Source organism: Manacus vitellinus, unplaced genomic scaffold, assembly GCF_001715985.3.
Source record: "Manacus vitellinus isolate BGI_N305 unplaced genomic scaffold, ASM171598v3 scaffold_41_pilon, whole genome shotgun sequence".
Lineage (NCBI taxonomy): Eukaryota > Metazoa > Chordata > Aves > Passeriformes > Pipridae > Manacus > Manacus vitellinus.
The window spans coordinates 3,901,225-3,915,024 of record NW_021940545.1 but is presented as its reverse complement, the minus strand read 5'-3'; the positions used below and the strand labels follow the sequence as shown (position 1 = coordinate 3,915,024).

The 13,800-nt window shown below is 47.9% G+C and overlaps 2 protein-coding genes across 2 annotated transcripts in view; both read left to right on the top strand.

Moving 5' to 3' along the window:
• Nucleotides 1–1,967: 1,967 nt before the first annotated feature.
• Nucleotides 1,968–10,644, top strand: CRTAM (cytotoxic and regulatory T cell molecule). The gene is made up of 11 exons (XM_029962063.1): nucleotides 1,968–1,995; nucleotides 2,114–2,278; nucleotides 4,457–4,609; nucleotides 4,815–4,946; nucleotides 7,475–7,645; nucleotides 8,091–8,198; nucleotides 8,952–9,023; nucleotides 9,479–9,583; nucleotides 9,976–10,122; nucleotides 10,300–10,383; nucleotides 10,514–10,644. Exons 1-11 carry the CDS (start codon nucleotides 1,968–1,970, stop codon nucleotides 10,642–10,644), a joined length of 1,296 nt encoding a protein of 431 aa, XP_029817923.1.
• A 2,630-nt stretch (nucleotides 10,645–13,274) lies between these two features.
• The window catches only part of JHY (junctional cadherin complex regulator), a 16,204-nt gene continuing 15,678 nt past the window's right edge, over nucleotides 13,275–13,800 (top strand). The window contains exon 1 of the mRNA XM_029962062.1: nucleotides 13,275–13,654. Coding sequence (XP_029817922.1) covers nucleotides 13,293–13,654 — 362 coding nt within the window. The 5' untranslated portion in view covers nucleotides 13,275–13,292. The remainder of the gene's footprint in view (nucleotides 13,655–13,800) is intronic.

Below are 13,800 nucleotides of genomic sequence, written 5' to 3'. Positions count from 1 at the left end.
TGTGTGCATTGCGGAAAAAGAGGCTGATAAAAGTCAGAATAATTTAAAAAGCACTTGCAAAGTACTTTGCAAAAAGCAAAGCACTTTAAATGCTCAGTCTCCTTGCTCCTGCTAGAGGATGTAGCTTATACTTGCTTTGCTAATCTCCTGTCTTTCGTACACAGGAGAGTGTGAGAGATTCATATTTGACTGTGTCAGACAGGGAAAGATTTAAGGAAAAAACCAGCAGGACAGTGATCCTTGCTCAGGATTCCTGCAGGCTTCACTCCTGAGCTGTGCAGGAGGAATGAATGTGTGGTCCCTCTCCCTTATTAGTTCCTGGAGCAGAAACCACAGCAGGGCTGCTGCTGATACTTTGCTAATGCCCTCAGAAGCTTCTGCTCAGAGTACAAACCCTGTCCCCCCTCACTGCCAGACTCCTGAAGGATGAACCTGGATTTGCTGACCACCACTGGCTGCTTTGGGCAGCACAAGTCACTCAAGCTCCACTCACAGGTCAAAAATAACCCTTTAAACAGGGTGTCTGTGTGGGCCACAGGTTCAAAGAGCTCTGCTCTGAGTGCACATCTCAAAGCACTGAGCTCTCAGTGCACTTCCTGGGGGCTCTTAGGACAGCAACCAGAGGCATGAATTACTCTGCTCAGTGCACCCTGCAATTTCTAGCACAAAATTGTTGCTCTTTCTTGCCCAGAAAGTGGATATTTCACCGTATTTGATGCCAGACTTGCTTTTCCAAGTGGGGCACACGTGGTACAAGAACCCCCCTCCCCTGGAGCTGGCACAGGAGCATCTCCCACCCCCCAGTGACTGAAGATCACAACCAGTTCCAACTGCCCCCTGTGCAGGGAAGATTTGACCTGTGAGTCATGGGCTGAGCAAAGCCATGGGCTCCCATGGAAATTACATGTATGCTCTGCTTCAGAAAAGCAAACAACACCCCCATTTCTGGCTCAGTCTTGCTGTTCTCACCTCCAGAGGTGTGATTTGAAAAGACCCCACACTGCTGGGGGTGACGGGAAACCATCATGATGAAGAAAGGCCCCGTGGAAAACCACAGACAACCCTCCCCTGCCACTCAAACAACACTGCACCTCCTTCCACAAGGGCCACAAACCCCCTGGGAAACAACTGTCTTACAGGGGGACAAGTCCTTCCCCTGTTTCCAGTGGGAAAATAACAGTTTCCAGCAACAATGCTCTACAAAAGCTTCATTTCTGATATATTTAACATCTTCAAGAACATGAAAAGCTTTCCCAAAGCCCAGAAAGATTCATTTCCCCAAACTGCAGTAGGAACTTGCAGCAAAGAGCTGCCCGGAAAATAAAATCAAAACACATAAAAAGGGCATGAAAAGCAAAACCCTCTTACTGCCTATTTACTTAACTCCAACCCAGGCACTGCTCTTAGTAATTTCTCCAGGGCTTGCTTTTTTTCTGGAGAAGGTAATTCATTCCAGGTCAAATATCTTCACAGAATACATTATATATCTTAGAATGTCTGGAGAGAGCAAAAGACATTTTACTGTAAAATGAACTGAGAGAAGAGAATGAAATTTCATTTTAGTAACCTGTGCCAGGCCAGGTTTGTGGATCTTATCTTGGCAAGAAGTTTCCAAGCAGTTGCAGCACCATGATTTCTGAATAAAAAAGCCTCGTTTTTCAGAGGTGCTGAAAAAAAATCCTTCATTGCTCAGTCTCACACACTTGCAAACCAGATTCAACAGCTCCTCAGTGAAACACAGAATTACAGAGTCACAGAATGGTTTGGGTTGGAAGGGACCTCAAAGATCATGGAGTTCCAATAATGGAATAAAGGAAATGAATGTCTGTTTTAACATGCAGGGAGCAAGTGCATTAAATGGGTCTACTACCAATCCTTTGATGGTTAATAACATTTAATAACTAAATCTGGTTGTGCTGATCACAAACCTTTGGTACAAGTCCCCACTGACCTCTCTAATGGCTGTGATGAATTTATATCAGTACAACCACACTGGCAAGTTGCCCAGGGCAGAAAAACCCCTCGGGAAAAAGGACAGTTGCAGTATTACTGTGTACAAAACATTGTGAAGTTTATTGTCACACTTTAAGAGGTGGTTTTTTTCCCCCCCAAGCTGTGGCAGGGGGGTTTCCAGGGGCTGGCAGTGAAACTGTGACTGTGAAGGAAGGAGAAGACCTGACCCTGCACTGCACCTTCAGCCCCCCCAGCGCTGCCCCCAGCTCTGCTCTGCAGTGGCTGAACCCTCGTGGTTTCACCATTTTTCTCAACAGCCAGCAGGGTGAGTGTGAGGAGCTGCTGTTCCACCCTCCACGGGGGTGGGGGGCACTCGGGGTGGGCTGTCCCAGCTCCTGGTCTGACTCACCCACCACCCAACCCCTCCAGGGGCTTTCACAGTGCAGCCCTTTCTGGCAGGAAGGGGATGAGATGGAAACCCCCCCAGGAGGGGTCTGGCACTGGAGCTTTTAGCAGTGAACTGAAGTTCCCCCCAGCACCCAGAGCTCAGCACTAAACCCCACCCTGGTCCCACAGGAGAGACAGAGGTGGACGTGTCTGAAAGCCCTGGGCACCCTCCTGCTCACCAGGGAGTTGGATGGAGTGCACCAAGAGAAAGTTTTTAGAAACAAGCAGTGATTTCTTAGATGTGCTGACAAAGCCAAAGCTACAGTTACTGCATTCCCTTCCCCTCCCTGCACCTCACCTCCCTCTGTCCCTGTCTCTCCTCCTCTTGGAGCAAACAGCTCTGCAAGATGAGCACTGCTTTGGCCTTCCCTATTTGCACAGTACCCAGCCAGCATTCCTTGTTAAACATTCCTTGTTAAATCCTGTATGTTTTAATGATAATAATGGCTGGGATTTATCCAAATTGGGTACCCAATGCCCACTGAAACTGCCCAATAGGTTGCTCTGGGAATCACAGCCACCAGGTCTTGTCACACCCACACCGAACCAGCTCACTGATGCTTCCTTTAAATATTGCCAATGTTTCTAAACAGAAAATGCCATGAGTAACTGTTGTTCCTATTTATTCAGCTACAAGAGCAAGTGGGATGAGTGCCCATTAGCCATTTGAAGTGACTCACCCCTGTATGGATGTGGAACTGTTCCCTGGGGAACCCAAGATCCCAGGTTCAGTATTCTCAGGGTGTGAACCCTCAGGTTTAAATGGGATCCAAAACAACTCTGTGCTGAGCCCCTGACAGCTAATCCAGGTGGGAAATGGGGCTTTTGCAACCCACCCTGTGCTGCTTGGACATCCAGGTCCCCAAAATCCCAACAGCCTAAGGGCAAGGGTTCCTCTCCCCTCCTGCAGTCTGTTAGTCTGCAAACCTGGAGGGAAATCCTCTCTCCATCAATTATCTCTATTTTTGACATATATCTGTATTCTTGCTATTTTACACCACAGAGGTAGGCAAGGGTAGCAAAACCCCTTTATTTACCCAGGTTCTTTATGTCCACAAACTCTTTCTAAGCAATTTTGGACCAAGACACTTGATTCTGTCCATCTCCAGTTTTAAGCATCTGCACCTTTTAAGCTTCAGCCCTTTTGATGCTTGAGTGTTTCTGAGCTGACAGTTTAATAAGGGTAGGGAAAGGACATGTCCATGGGTGCCTACAGCAGCAGATTTTAACCCAAGGGAACAAAACTTCCATCACCTGAGGATTCCCCCCATAAATCCAACATCCCACAATTACCCTTCAGTCAGACACATGATACAACACCCACAAGGACCAGAGTTTGCAAAGCATTTGGATCCTGGATAAGTCAGGCACACAAAATATTCTCCTTTCGTATTACAAAAAAAACCAGTCCCTGTTTAAGGAGAAACCAAAGCTGACCCTGCACATGGAAGTTTTCATTTTTCATTCTGAGTCACCACAGGGAGCCTCTGTCTCGTGGCTTCTCCAATAAACCACTTTGTGAATTAGTTCCCTCCAGCCTCATTGCAGCTACAAACACAACACATCCTGGTTATCTCAGAATCGTTTAGTATTTAATCGCTTTGGAAGTGCTGTGATTTTCTCACAGGCTCCGTATTTTTACAAAAACCTCAGCTGAAAAAAAAATTAGTAAAAATAAAAAGATAGCTTTTGAGGTCTTTTTCTCCCCGTGACTGGTGCACACTCCCAGTTTCAGTTCATTTTAAGGGCAGAAAGTTACAGTTTCTGTGCTGCAATGGTGGGAAAAGTCCAGGAAATTGGTCTGACCTTGAGGGCTCCTCTAAATCAGCCAGGAGGGATGAAAAAAAGATTAGAAAGTCAAGAGAGAGAAAGGGAACTGTACAGCAGAGTAGAGATATCTTAGGAGATATTTTCATTAAAAACTGCTCTGGTAAATCAAGTGAGGAATTTTAAAAATTCAGTTATAAAAACTGTCCTCATTCACCACTGCTTTGATTATTTGCCTTTCTCTCATGTACCAACACACATGGCACGCTGGGTTTTGTTTTCCTTACAGTTTTAAGAGACAAGAGGTACAAACTCATCCATTATTCCAAGGATGAATTATCCATCCAGCTGTCCCAGGTCACAGTGCACGACGAAGGCTCCTACAGCTGCTTCTACTATGGCAAACCCTTCCAAAGCAAGGCCCAGCCTGTTGAGGTACTGGGTAAGTCCCTTCCCCTGCTTGTTCCAGAGGAGCAGGACAACAGAGCCAGCTCCTCAACTCCAAGCCTTCAGTTTTACATGGAATTTTAATGGTGCTTAACACAATCCTGGTCTCAGCTGAGCCCTCCCAGACGATGCTCTGTGTGCAGCCACTCAGAAAACTGAGAAAGATGCCCCAATACTGACTCTAAATCTTCCTGCCACAGCTGCCCCTTCTAATCCAGTACTGGAAGTATCCCAAGACACAGAAGGAGGCATTACACTGTCCTGCTACACCCAAGGATGCAAACCCCAGCCCCGGGTCACCTGGCTGTTGGACAACGGGATGGAGCTCCCAGGTAAGTGCTCAAGGACCAGGGCTGATCACCAACAATTCCTTCTTACCAGCCTTGGGCAGCTTAAAAACACTGGAGGGGGAAACACCTTCTGCAACACATCAGTTTGGACCACTGCTCATCCCCTACTACTCCTTTAGTACAACCTGGGGCAGGTTGGGAGCCTGGTCAGCACTAAATCCCAGTGTCTGTGCAAGGGAGAGGCTCCTCTGCCTCACTCAAACTCAGCACAAAACAGCAACACCTGGCACCAAAACCCCCTGGAGAGCAAGAAATTCCACTGGAATGAAATGAGCCCAAACCCCTGGAGACACAGTTTTCAACCCCCCAGTACAAAGTCTGTTAACAAATCCATTATAACTACATTTCTCTGTTGGAACCAGCAGCCAGATTTGCCTCAGCTTTGCTGAGCAGCTCACACACACCAGCAGCCCTTCTGCTCATTTAACTATATAAAGAGCTGCTATTCTCAGATCACTATAAATAGCACTATTCTAAAAATCACTGCCTTATCATCTCTGGTGCACAACTGTATCAAAGTGTGAGAAAAACACTCCCAGATGCAAATGTATTTTCTTTCACACATTAACTCATATTTTGCATCATCAAGCAACATATTCAAAGCTTAGCCTCTAATATTCCTCTGCCCCCAAGATGGGCTTTTTTGTAACTAAGGCTCAAGAAAACAACAGGGAAGTGTGCTGGCCTGAACATAGAGAGAAATCAGGAGTGAATAAAAAAAAAAACCAGGCTACCAGACACAAAGGCATTAACACAAATAAAGTGCTCAGGGAAGCAACACACCACCCCTGAGCTTTCATGTATGTTTTTCACAGTGTTTTTCTAAAACCAGGGGTTTCCTCAAACTAGAAACAACCTCAGTCCTGGCCTGATACAGTGAATTATTTGTGGCATCACAACACAGACAGTAAACATCTCCATAAATCCAACAAAGCATTTCTCCACTTACTTTAACAGTTGTGCTCTTCCTTCTTGAAGGCCTGGAGTGACTCTCCTTGCTCTTCCTTCTTGAAGGCCTGAAATGACCTCCCCTCCATCCTCAGCTTTAATCACTTACTGCAAATATTTATACCAATCAGAAAACAGCTAATAAATCTTAATTACGAGCATCACCTGAGTTCCACCAGGGCCCAGCAGGGGCAAATCAGCTGTAATTACTGAGCTGTTGCTGACAAAGATTAGTTCCTTCCCAGCAAAAACCACTCTGAAAGCCTTTGGAGCTCTTCCATGACCCTTCTGGGGATGGAAAAGAGGGTTGGGAAATACTGGTCTGAGTGATACAGTGAATTATTTGCAAAGGCTGATTTGGAAACAAGGAATTTCTTTCATTTAAGGGATCAAGGGAAAGCATCAGAACCTCCACATTATAAACAGACAGTTGAAATTATTGTGCCACCACATCTAAAATACCTCCCTCTCCACCAGGGCTGTTCAAACACATCTCTGTGTCACATGAAATACATGTTTCTTTTCCCAGATCATATAAACACAGTCAGTATTACCTGGAGGGGTAGGAGCTACATCAGACAGGTTCCACGGCTCTCCCTAATTCATTCTGGCAAGGCAATGAATCTTTGTGTTTGACTTCCCCCAGCTGGAAAAGGAGAAAAGTCAAACCTGCACTGCAGGGATGATGGAGAACTGTTACAGAAATATTTATTTAGTGCAAATGTAACTGTTGCCCATCACTGTTAACTGTGCACGTTTTTCAATGTGCACAAATATTGCACAAAAATCGGGGTTTTTTTATTTTTGTGGTTGGGGAACAAATGCACAGCTGCTAAAACACAAATTCAATGCCACTGGGTGTCACATAGAATTGAAAATCTTCTCAATCTCAGTTGTGCTGCAGAGCACAGAGAATCCCAGAATAGCTGGGGTGGGAAGGGATCTCTGCAGAGCATCCAGGCCAAGGCAGGGTCGCCCTGAGCAGGTGACACAGGGACACATCTGGGTGCGTTTGGGATGTCTCCAGAGGGGGAGACTCCATACCCTCCCTGGGCAGCTGTTCCAGGCTCTGCCACCTCCATGGAAAGAAGTTCTTCCTCATGTTGAAGTGGAACTTTGTGCTCAGTTTATGTCCACTGCTCCTCATCCTGCCACTGGGCACCACTGAAAAGAGTCTGGGAATATTGTCTGACACTGAGACTCCCCAGAGTCCCACAAAAAGCAATTTATTGTGTCTGGTAAGGCCCAGAATTGCCAGTGGGTGTGTGAACATTTCCCCCCAGATGGTGTGTGGGGAATTTCCCCGTGTGAGTCACGGCACGAGCAGAGGTTTGGGGTTTGGGTTGAGCAGAGGAAGTGCAGCCAGGCCTGCACTTAAAACAGCTGGGAGGAAGAAAACCTGACCTTTGGGCTCCCCTGAAATCCATTTGCACAACAAACCACTCGTGCACAGCGAGCAGGAGCTGCTTCAGCACGGCAAGGTGAAGCAGATTGGCCCTGGAGGGGTTTTCATCCAATTGCCCTCGGCTAGAAAGCACTTCAATGTTTTCTGAAATGCTCAGGTGACACCAAGCACGAGCTGGGGTCTGATGGGAAGAAATGGAGCACAACCAGCACGTTGACAGTCCTCTCCTACGGGCCCAACGCCACAACCAGCTGCATCATCCACCACCCAGCCCTGAGGGAAGAGAAGCTGATGGCATCTTTCCACTTCCAGGACCTCCCCAGGACAGGTACTCCAAGCTCCTTCCAAGCTCCTTCCCATCCTACTGCTCTGAGGGGGTCAGAATTGCACATATACACAGGGGAAGCCAAAGCCCAGAGTCTGCTGCCCTGTGTGTGGAATCTGTTTTTAAAGGAGAAGGTTCCCTGGGGCAAAAAGAATTTGGAGTTCTTCCTCGGGGTCAGGTCTGAACAGCAGCACAGCCTCTGCTCTAAAAACACACATAATAGTGCTTCATCTTCATTTTATTCCTCATTTCGTAGCATTAAATATACTCAGAGAGCAGAGAAACTGAGGGTGGGAGAGTAGGACTGTGAGTGTGACCCCAAATCAGACAGAGAACCCAAACAGCCCAGAGCATGGAGCTTGTAGGGCAGGTTTAGCTTTTCCAGGATCATTCAAGTGACAAAGTGTGTCTTCTGATTTCTGTCGTGTTTGGGGGGGGCTTCCTTTAGGATCCAAACAACCAACCAGCCCTCCTGCAGCACCAGAGAGTCCAGCAGGTTCCAGCTCAGCACCAACACCAACCCAGCAAAGCCTCCCACCAGATCTCACATCTGATTGTAAGTTTGGTCTCTGTCCCATGAATTTATTGAACAGGGGTGGAAATGCTGCAAGGACAGCAGGAGAGCCAGGCCAAACTGCCACACATCCCACGTTGCAAAGAGCTGTGGAACATTAAACACAGCATTTATCACTTGCTTTCCCAGTTTCCAGCCATGCAGGCAGCCAAAGCCTCTCTCCTCAGATGCAGCAGGATGGTGGGATCCAGGCTGGGATCCTCTGGATGGGTTGCACTAGATGGCACTGTGCAACAACACAAACCTGTGCCTGCACCAGGCTGCACTTACCGAGGTCTTTCCAGCAGAATCAAGAGCTCCACTGCCCAAAGAAGTTGGCCAAACCCCACCAAGGGTTTTGTGCCTGCCTGGCATGAGAGGCCCCTGCGGTGAAAAGTCAATTGCTGCTTTAGAAATGCACGAACTCTTTGTTTATTTTTGTTCAAAAGCGCTACATCGCTGATTACAAACACCACAGAACGATAAACAATTCATACATGTGTTGATAAACACACATGGAAGGGGAGCCTGAATCTTTTAAGGGTGGAACTAGTTGGTCTTTAAGGTCTTTTCCAACCCCAAACCACTCTGTGATTGTGTGGCTTTCACAAGGTGTGCTCACCCACCTGAGAGGGAGGAAAATGCAAAGTTTTGGTGCATCATCATCATTTTAGCTTTACAAATCAAAGTAAATTACACAAGGATATATTGTCTATGCCCATAAGAAAGTCAGAACTCGTCTCTCTGTCTGTGCAGGGCCTGAAGGATCAGCAGCTTCATCAGGAGATGAAGAAGTGGGAGGTTCCTCGGGTTATGGTGACCCCAGTGGTACGATTTACATCATCAGACACGGGGGGGTGATGGCAAAGGACAGGGATTGTCACCCTGGGACTGCACCACTGGGGGCTGTGAAGACACTAAAGGAGTAGCCAGGGATATGAACACCAAAATATCTCCTTTAAGAAGAAGGATACGCACTCACTCCTGGTTTTCCCAGCAAAGGAAGCAAACTGATGGACAGGGAAAGGCCCCAAATGACCAAAGAGTCAAAGCTCAGCTTTGTTCTAATTTGGCTGTAAAGGGGAATCATTGAGTTCCAGAATGTGTAAGAGACTCTGAGGCTTTTCTGTTCACAACATTTAAACAAAATCCAGAATCAGGGGAGTGAGCAGAAAACTCTAAGTCAGGGGAAGTCCCAGGTGCTTCAAAGCTGCTGGGAAAATACGCATTTCTTAAGCATCTCTTGGTCCTTCAGAGAAATATTGTTCTTTCCATTCCTCCAGGGACTGAGACAGCATCCAAAGGAAATGTCACAGCAGAGGAACTTCCCAGGACAGAAGCCCCACGGCCACGTGAAAACACCACTGTGACTTCCACCCTCACTGCTGGTAGGAACTCCTTAATGAGCTTCCAAACATGAAAGGAGCTTTCTGACACCGGGCTGGGTCTCTCTGACCACATTTCCCCCTCCGAACCAGGGTAACGTTTGTAAGGCTTGTAATTCTGGGGGAGACCACAGAAACACAGCCATTTGTATCATCTAGGGGGAAAAAAAGCTAAATTTTGCTATTTGTTGTGCCAGAGCACAAGTCCACCGATTTCAATCGGTTTTTTCTTATTCACACAATAAAAATATTGACCTCATATCCTAAAATTAAGTCAAATAAGGTGAATTCTGCTCCTCTATCATGTTCATCTGGCCTGGTCCAGGTTATTGTGCTAATTACCAGAGGCTCACAGGACATTTCACAAGACAAACACCCCCTTGCCTCTGTTCCAGAGCAAGATCCCAAATCCAAAGGCATCATAAAGAAGGAGAAGGACCTCTTGCTGCCAATCCTGGTGGCTGCCCTGATTTTTGTGCTGCTCATCATTGTCCTGCTCTTCATGATGAAGCTGAAAAAAGCTCATGGAGTGTGGAAGAGAGGTGGGTGAAGGCCCTGGAATATTGACCATGGAATTGCTGTGTTAAGCCTGTCTCTGAGCTGGTCAGGTTGATTGAACCCCCATTTCATAACTAGGCCCTCAGAATGCTCAAGGCAAAGGGTGAGAAAGAGTTGTGGGAAAAAAATCATTCTCATAATTACACTTGTTTTCTGTGCAGAAAATGATGTTTCAGAGCAGACACTGGAGAGTTATAAATCCAGATCTAATGAAGACAGTCCAGGCCACGAGAAGAATGGACAAGGTAAAAAGCTTTAACCAACATAAACTAATCCCTTTGGGGCATTTCTGCAGATGATAGTAGTAATAATAATAATAATAATAATAATAATAATAATAATAATAATAATAATAAATGTGTGTTTGTGTTTCAGTTGCCAATCACAAGCCCAACCTGCAATATGTAGCAGAAGGATATGGGGAAACCACCCTGAAGAATCCAAGTGACAAAACCACTGCAATAAGTGAGAAAACGTTTGCATGTGGAAAGGAAACAGATGTATAGCAATGGGAAACCTGTTCCATGTGCAGAAACCTCCCTTTTTCCTCATGTCAAAGATCTCAGGTCTCATGATTTCAAGGAGCAGGAGCAGCAGCAGCTGCTTTCCATCCAAAAGCCAACTGGGACTGCTTTTATTAAACAGCAGGACAGGTAGATGGGACTGGTGCTCCTGAAAACCTGTCAGCCATGGACTGGTTCACCTGTAATCCTCAGAGGATTCCATTAACCACTGCCAGAAATAGAGCTCATCAATCCCATCCCAGATCCCACCAGCAACTGGGGTCCTCTGAAGATATTCAGTCCATACAAAAATATTAATGTACTGCTCCAGTGACCACAGGACTGAGCAGGAAATCCAAGGTGCTGCAAACCTTGTATGATCTCATTCTGCCTCCAGACATGGACCTCCAGCTGGATTTAACCAAGCAGGGGGTTAAAAAAAGAAGGTTATTGCCCCTCTCTAGGACTTCTGCCTCAGTTCCTCACCTGTCCCAGGATAACATTTCTCACCTGTCCCAGGATAACATTTCTCACCTGCCCAAGGATAACATCCCTCCCTGCTGTGCACAACATCACCAGTTACAGTCTCCCACATCACCTAAGATCCCAGGGGTGTTATAGAGAAGATGGATGTCCTTTAAGGTCCCTTCCAAGCCAAACCATTCTATGATTTTATGCTTCTGTGAACGTGAAGGGGATTCAGGATGTTACACGTGGGACTCCCCCCAAATCCAGGAATGGAGTCACTGCCCTGCCAGCAGGCAAGGTGGGAGCTTCGCCAGGACTTGACACCCGCAGAGCTCTGCCACAGCATCCTTTCCTGTCGCAGGAGGGTAAAACCGAACGCCTGAAATAAAGGACACACACATGACAACAGAAAGCGGCGGTTTTGCCGTTCGAATTCGTTATTTCTCGCTAGAAAAAAAAAACGATGCAAAGCGGGTTTGAATGTCTAATGAGAGAAATATCCCTTTCGGTTCCCGGGGGAGTGGGAGGGATGGAAATAATCCCGTTTTTCGGTGGAAAAGCGGCTCCTCCCGGGCGCTACCACAGCCCCGCCCGGGGGGGGGGAGAACGAGCTCCCCCCGCTCCCCCCGCGCTTGGTACGTGCCGAGCGCGTCCTCCCGGTTACCATGGCAACGGGGGGAACGGCCGGGAATGGGACCGGGAATGAGCCGGGAACTGAGAGGGTGAGAGGGGATGGGAGCCGTGGGACAGGGGATGGGGACAGGGGATGGGGACAGGGCACCGGGAGAGGGGAAGGGAAGGAACGGGACAAGGGACAGGGAGAGGGGACACGGGTGGGGGGACAGGGACAGGGAGAGGGGACCGCAATGAACAGGACTGGGGACAAGGAGAAAGGACATGGAACTGGGGACGGGGACTGGGGATGGGGACAAGGGAAGGGGAAGAACTGGGACAAGGACAGGGGCTGAGGGGTTGGGGACAGGGGATGAAGAGAGGAGGTTGGGGACAGAAGACGTGGGACAGGGGGGTGGGTGAAGGGACATGGGAAAAGGGATGGGGACAGGGGACATGGAAAAGGGGATGGGGGTGAGGGGACCAGGGACAGGGAGACAGGGCTGGGAACAGGGGACTGGGGAGAGGGGAAATGGGGTGAGGAACTGGGAGAGGGGACCAGGACAAGGGACCAGTGTGAAGGGAGCAGGGAAATGGGACAGGGACAGTGGATGGGGGATTGGGAAAGGGAACCAGGGTGAGAGGACAGGGGATGGGAACATGGGACTGGGGACACCTCGGGGAACACACATCTGGCCTGGCTTTTCTCCAGGGACTGAGGTCCTGCTTTGACCCCCGAGGGACCTGGGACAGGGGTTGCAGGCAGGGTCTCACCTCCCTCTTGGACACTGTGGAGGGAGAGGCAATTCTCAGTGAGATTCCACCTTCCTTGCCCGCCCTGGGCTTTGCCCTCCAGGCTGTGTGGGTGACCAGTGATGGACCAATGGGCACAGGTGTCTGTCCAGGTGTCAGGGTTAGCACTGCTGGTCTCACCTGAAAAATTAGGAATTGTTTATCACCCACGTGCTAAGGTGACACTCCCTGTGCACCTTTACCCACGTATGTGCTGTGACTAATGTACCTTTTACCATAAACCAGCCTTTTTCCTCACTCCCAGACACTTTACCTTAAGGACTTCTGAACACTTCAATCAAATGTAAAGAAACTCTCGTCCTAATTTAGAATGTTCCAGTTCTTTTCACTGTGTTGTTCCCTGTCACACTTCCTTGCTGGTTTTGCATGTCATGTCAAGATGGTATCAAGTCGAATAAAGAGAACATCCAGAATTCATTTGAACTCTCAAAAGTTAACAGATAACATCTTGTTGCTTTGTCTCAGCTTCATTTTCCTTTTCAAAAGCTGGTTATGCATTATTTATGACCACCAGTAGCTTAAGGTGGATTTCATAGCAGTTGCTGCATAGGGACCTTGATATTAACTGCTTAATGAAACATGAGTGTGACAGATGAGGATAAAGAATTCTTGAACAATAAAAGCTAGATTCTGAGCCTTAGCCAACAATAGTACCCACAACCGCAGCTTTTCATAAATATTATCATTATTATAAGGCCAACAACCCTTTTTGTTCGCTCTGTTTTCCAAACACAGGGCTGGTGTAAATAAAGCACGGCATGAAACCCTCAGCCCTGAAATACACTGCAGTGTTTTCTCCCCACTCTCGCACCGTGAATAAAATCCACGTGCCTCCAAAAGTCCTCGTGCCGCCCGTTTTCCACCCTCCCAAATGGCAAAGGGTGACTGTGAGGGAAGGGGGATCTGCCTCCAGCCCCCAGGACTCCCAGGACTCGGACTCAGAGAGCCTTCCTGAGGAGGGGCAGGACCAGCTGGGGCTCCAGCAGAGGATCCTGGAGAATGAGGAGCTGCTGGGACTGGGCTCTGAGGAGCTGGACAGTGACAGCCTGGAAGAGGACAGCCTGGAGGAGGTGAGCTCAGAAGAAGAGACCAGTCCAAAGGGAACACAGAAGAATGGAAGGTAAGGCTTAGATTTCAGTAGGTGAGCAGAACAGTTCATAGAATCGTAGAATCACAGAATCAGCTGGGTTGGAAGGGACCTCTGAGATCATCAAGTCCAACCCTTGATCCAACCCCACCGTGGTTCCCAGCCCATGGCACTGATGC

Bases quoted from the DNA above. Each gene is read 5' to 3' on its own strand.
- CRTAM (XM_029962063.1), top strand. From the start codon at position 1,968: ATGAATTTATATCAGTACAACCACACTG. The intron at 7,646-8,090 runs GTACTCCAAGCT...GGCTTCCTTTAG, and splicing joins CCAGGACCTCCCCAGGACAG to GATCCAAACAACCAACCAGC. The intron at 9,024-9,478 runs GTACGATTTACA...CCATTCCTCCAG, and splicing joins GGGTTATGGTGACCCCAGTG to GGACTGAGACAGCATCCAAA.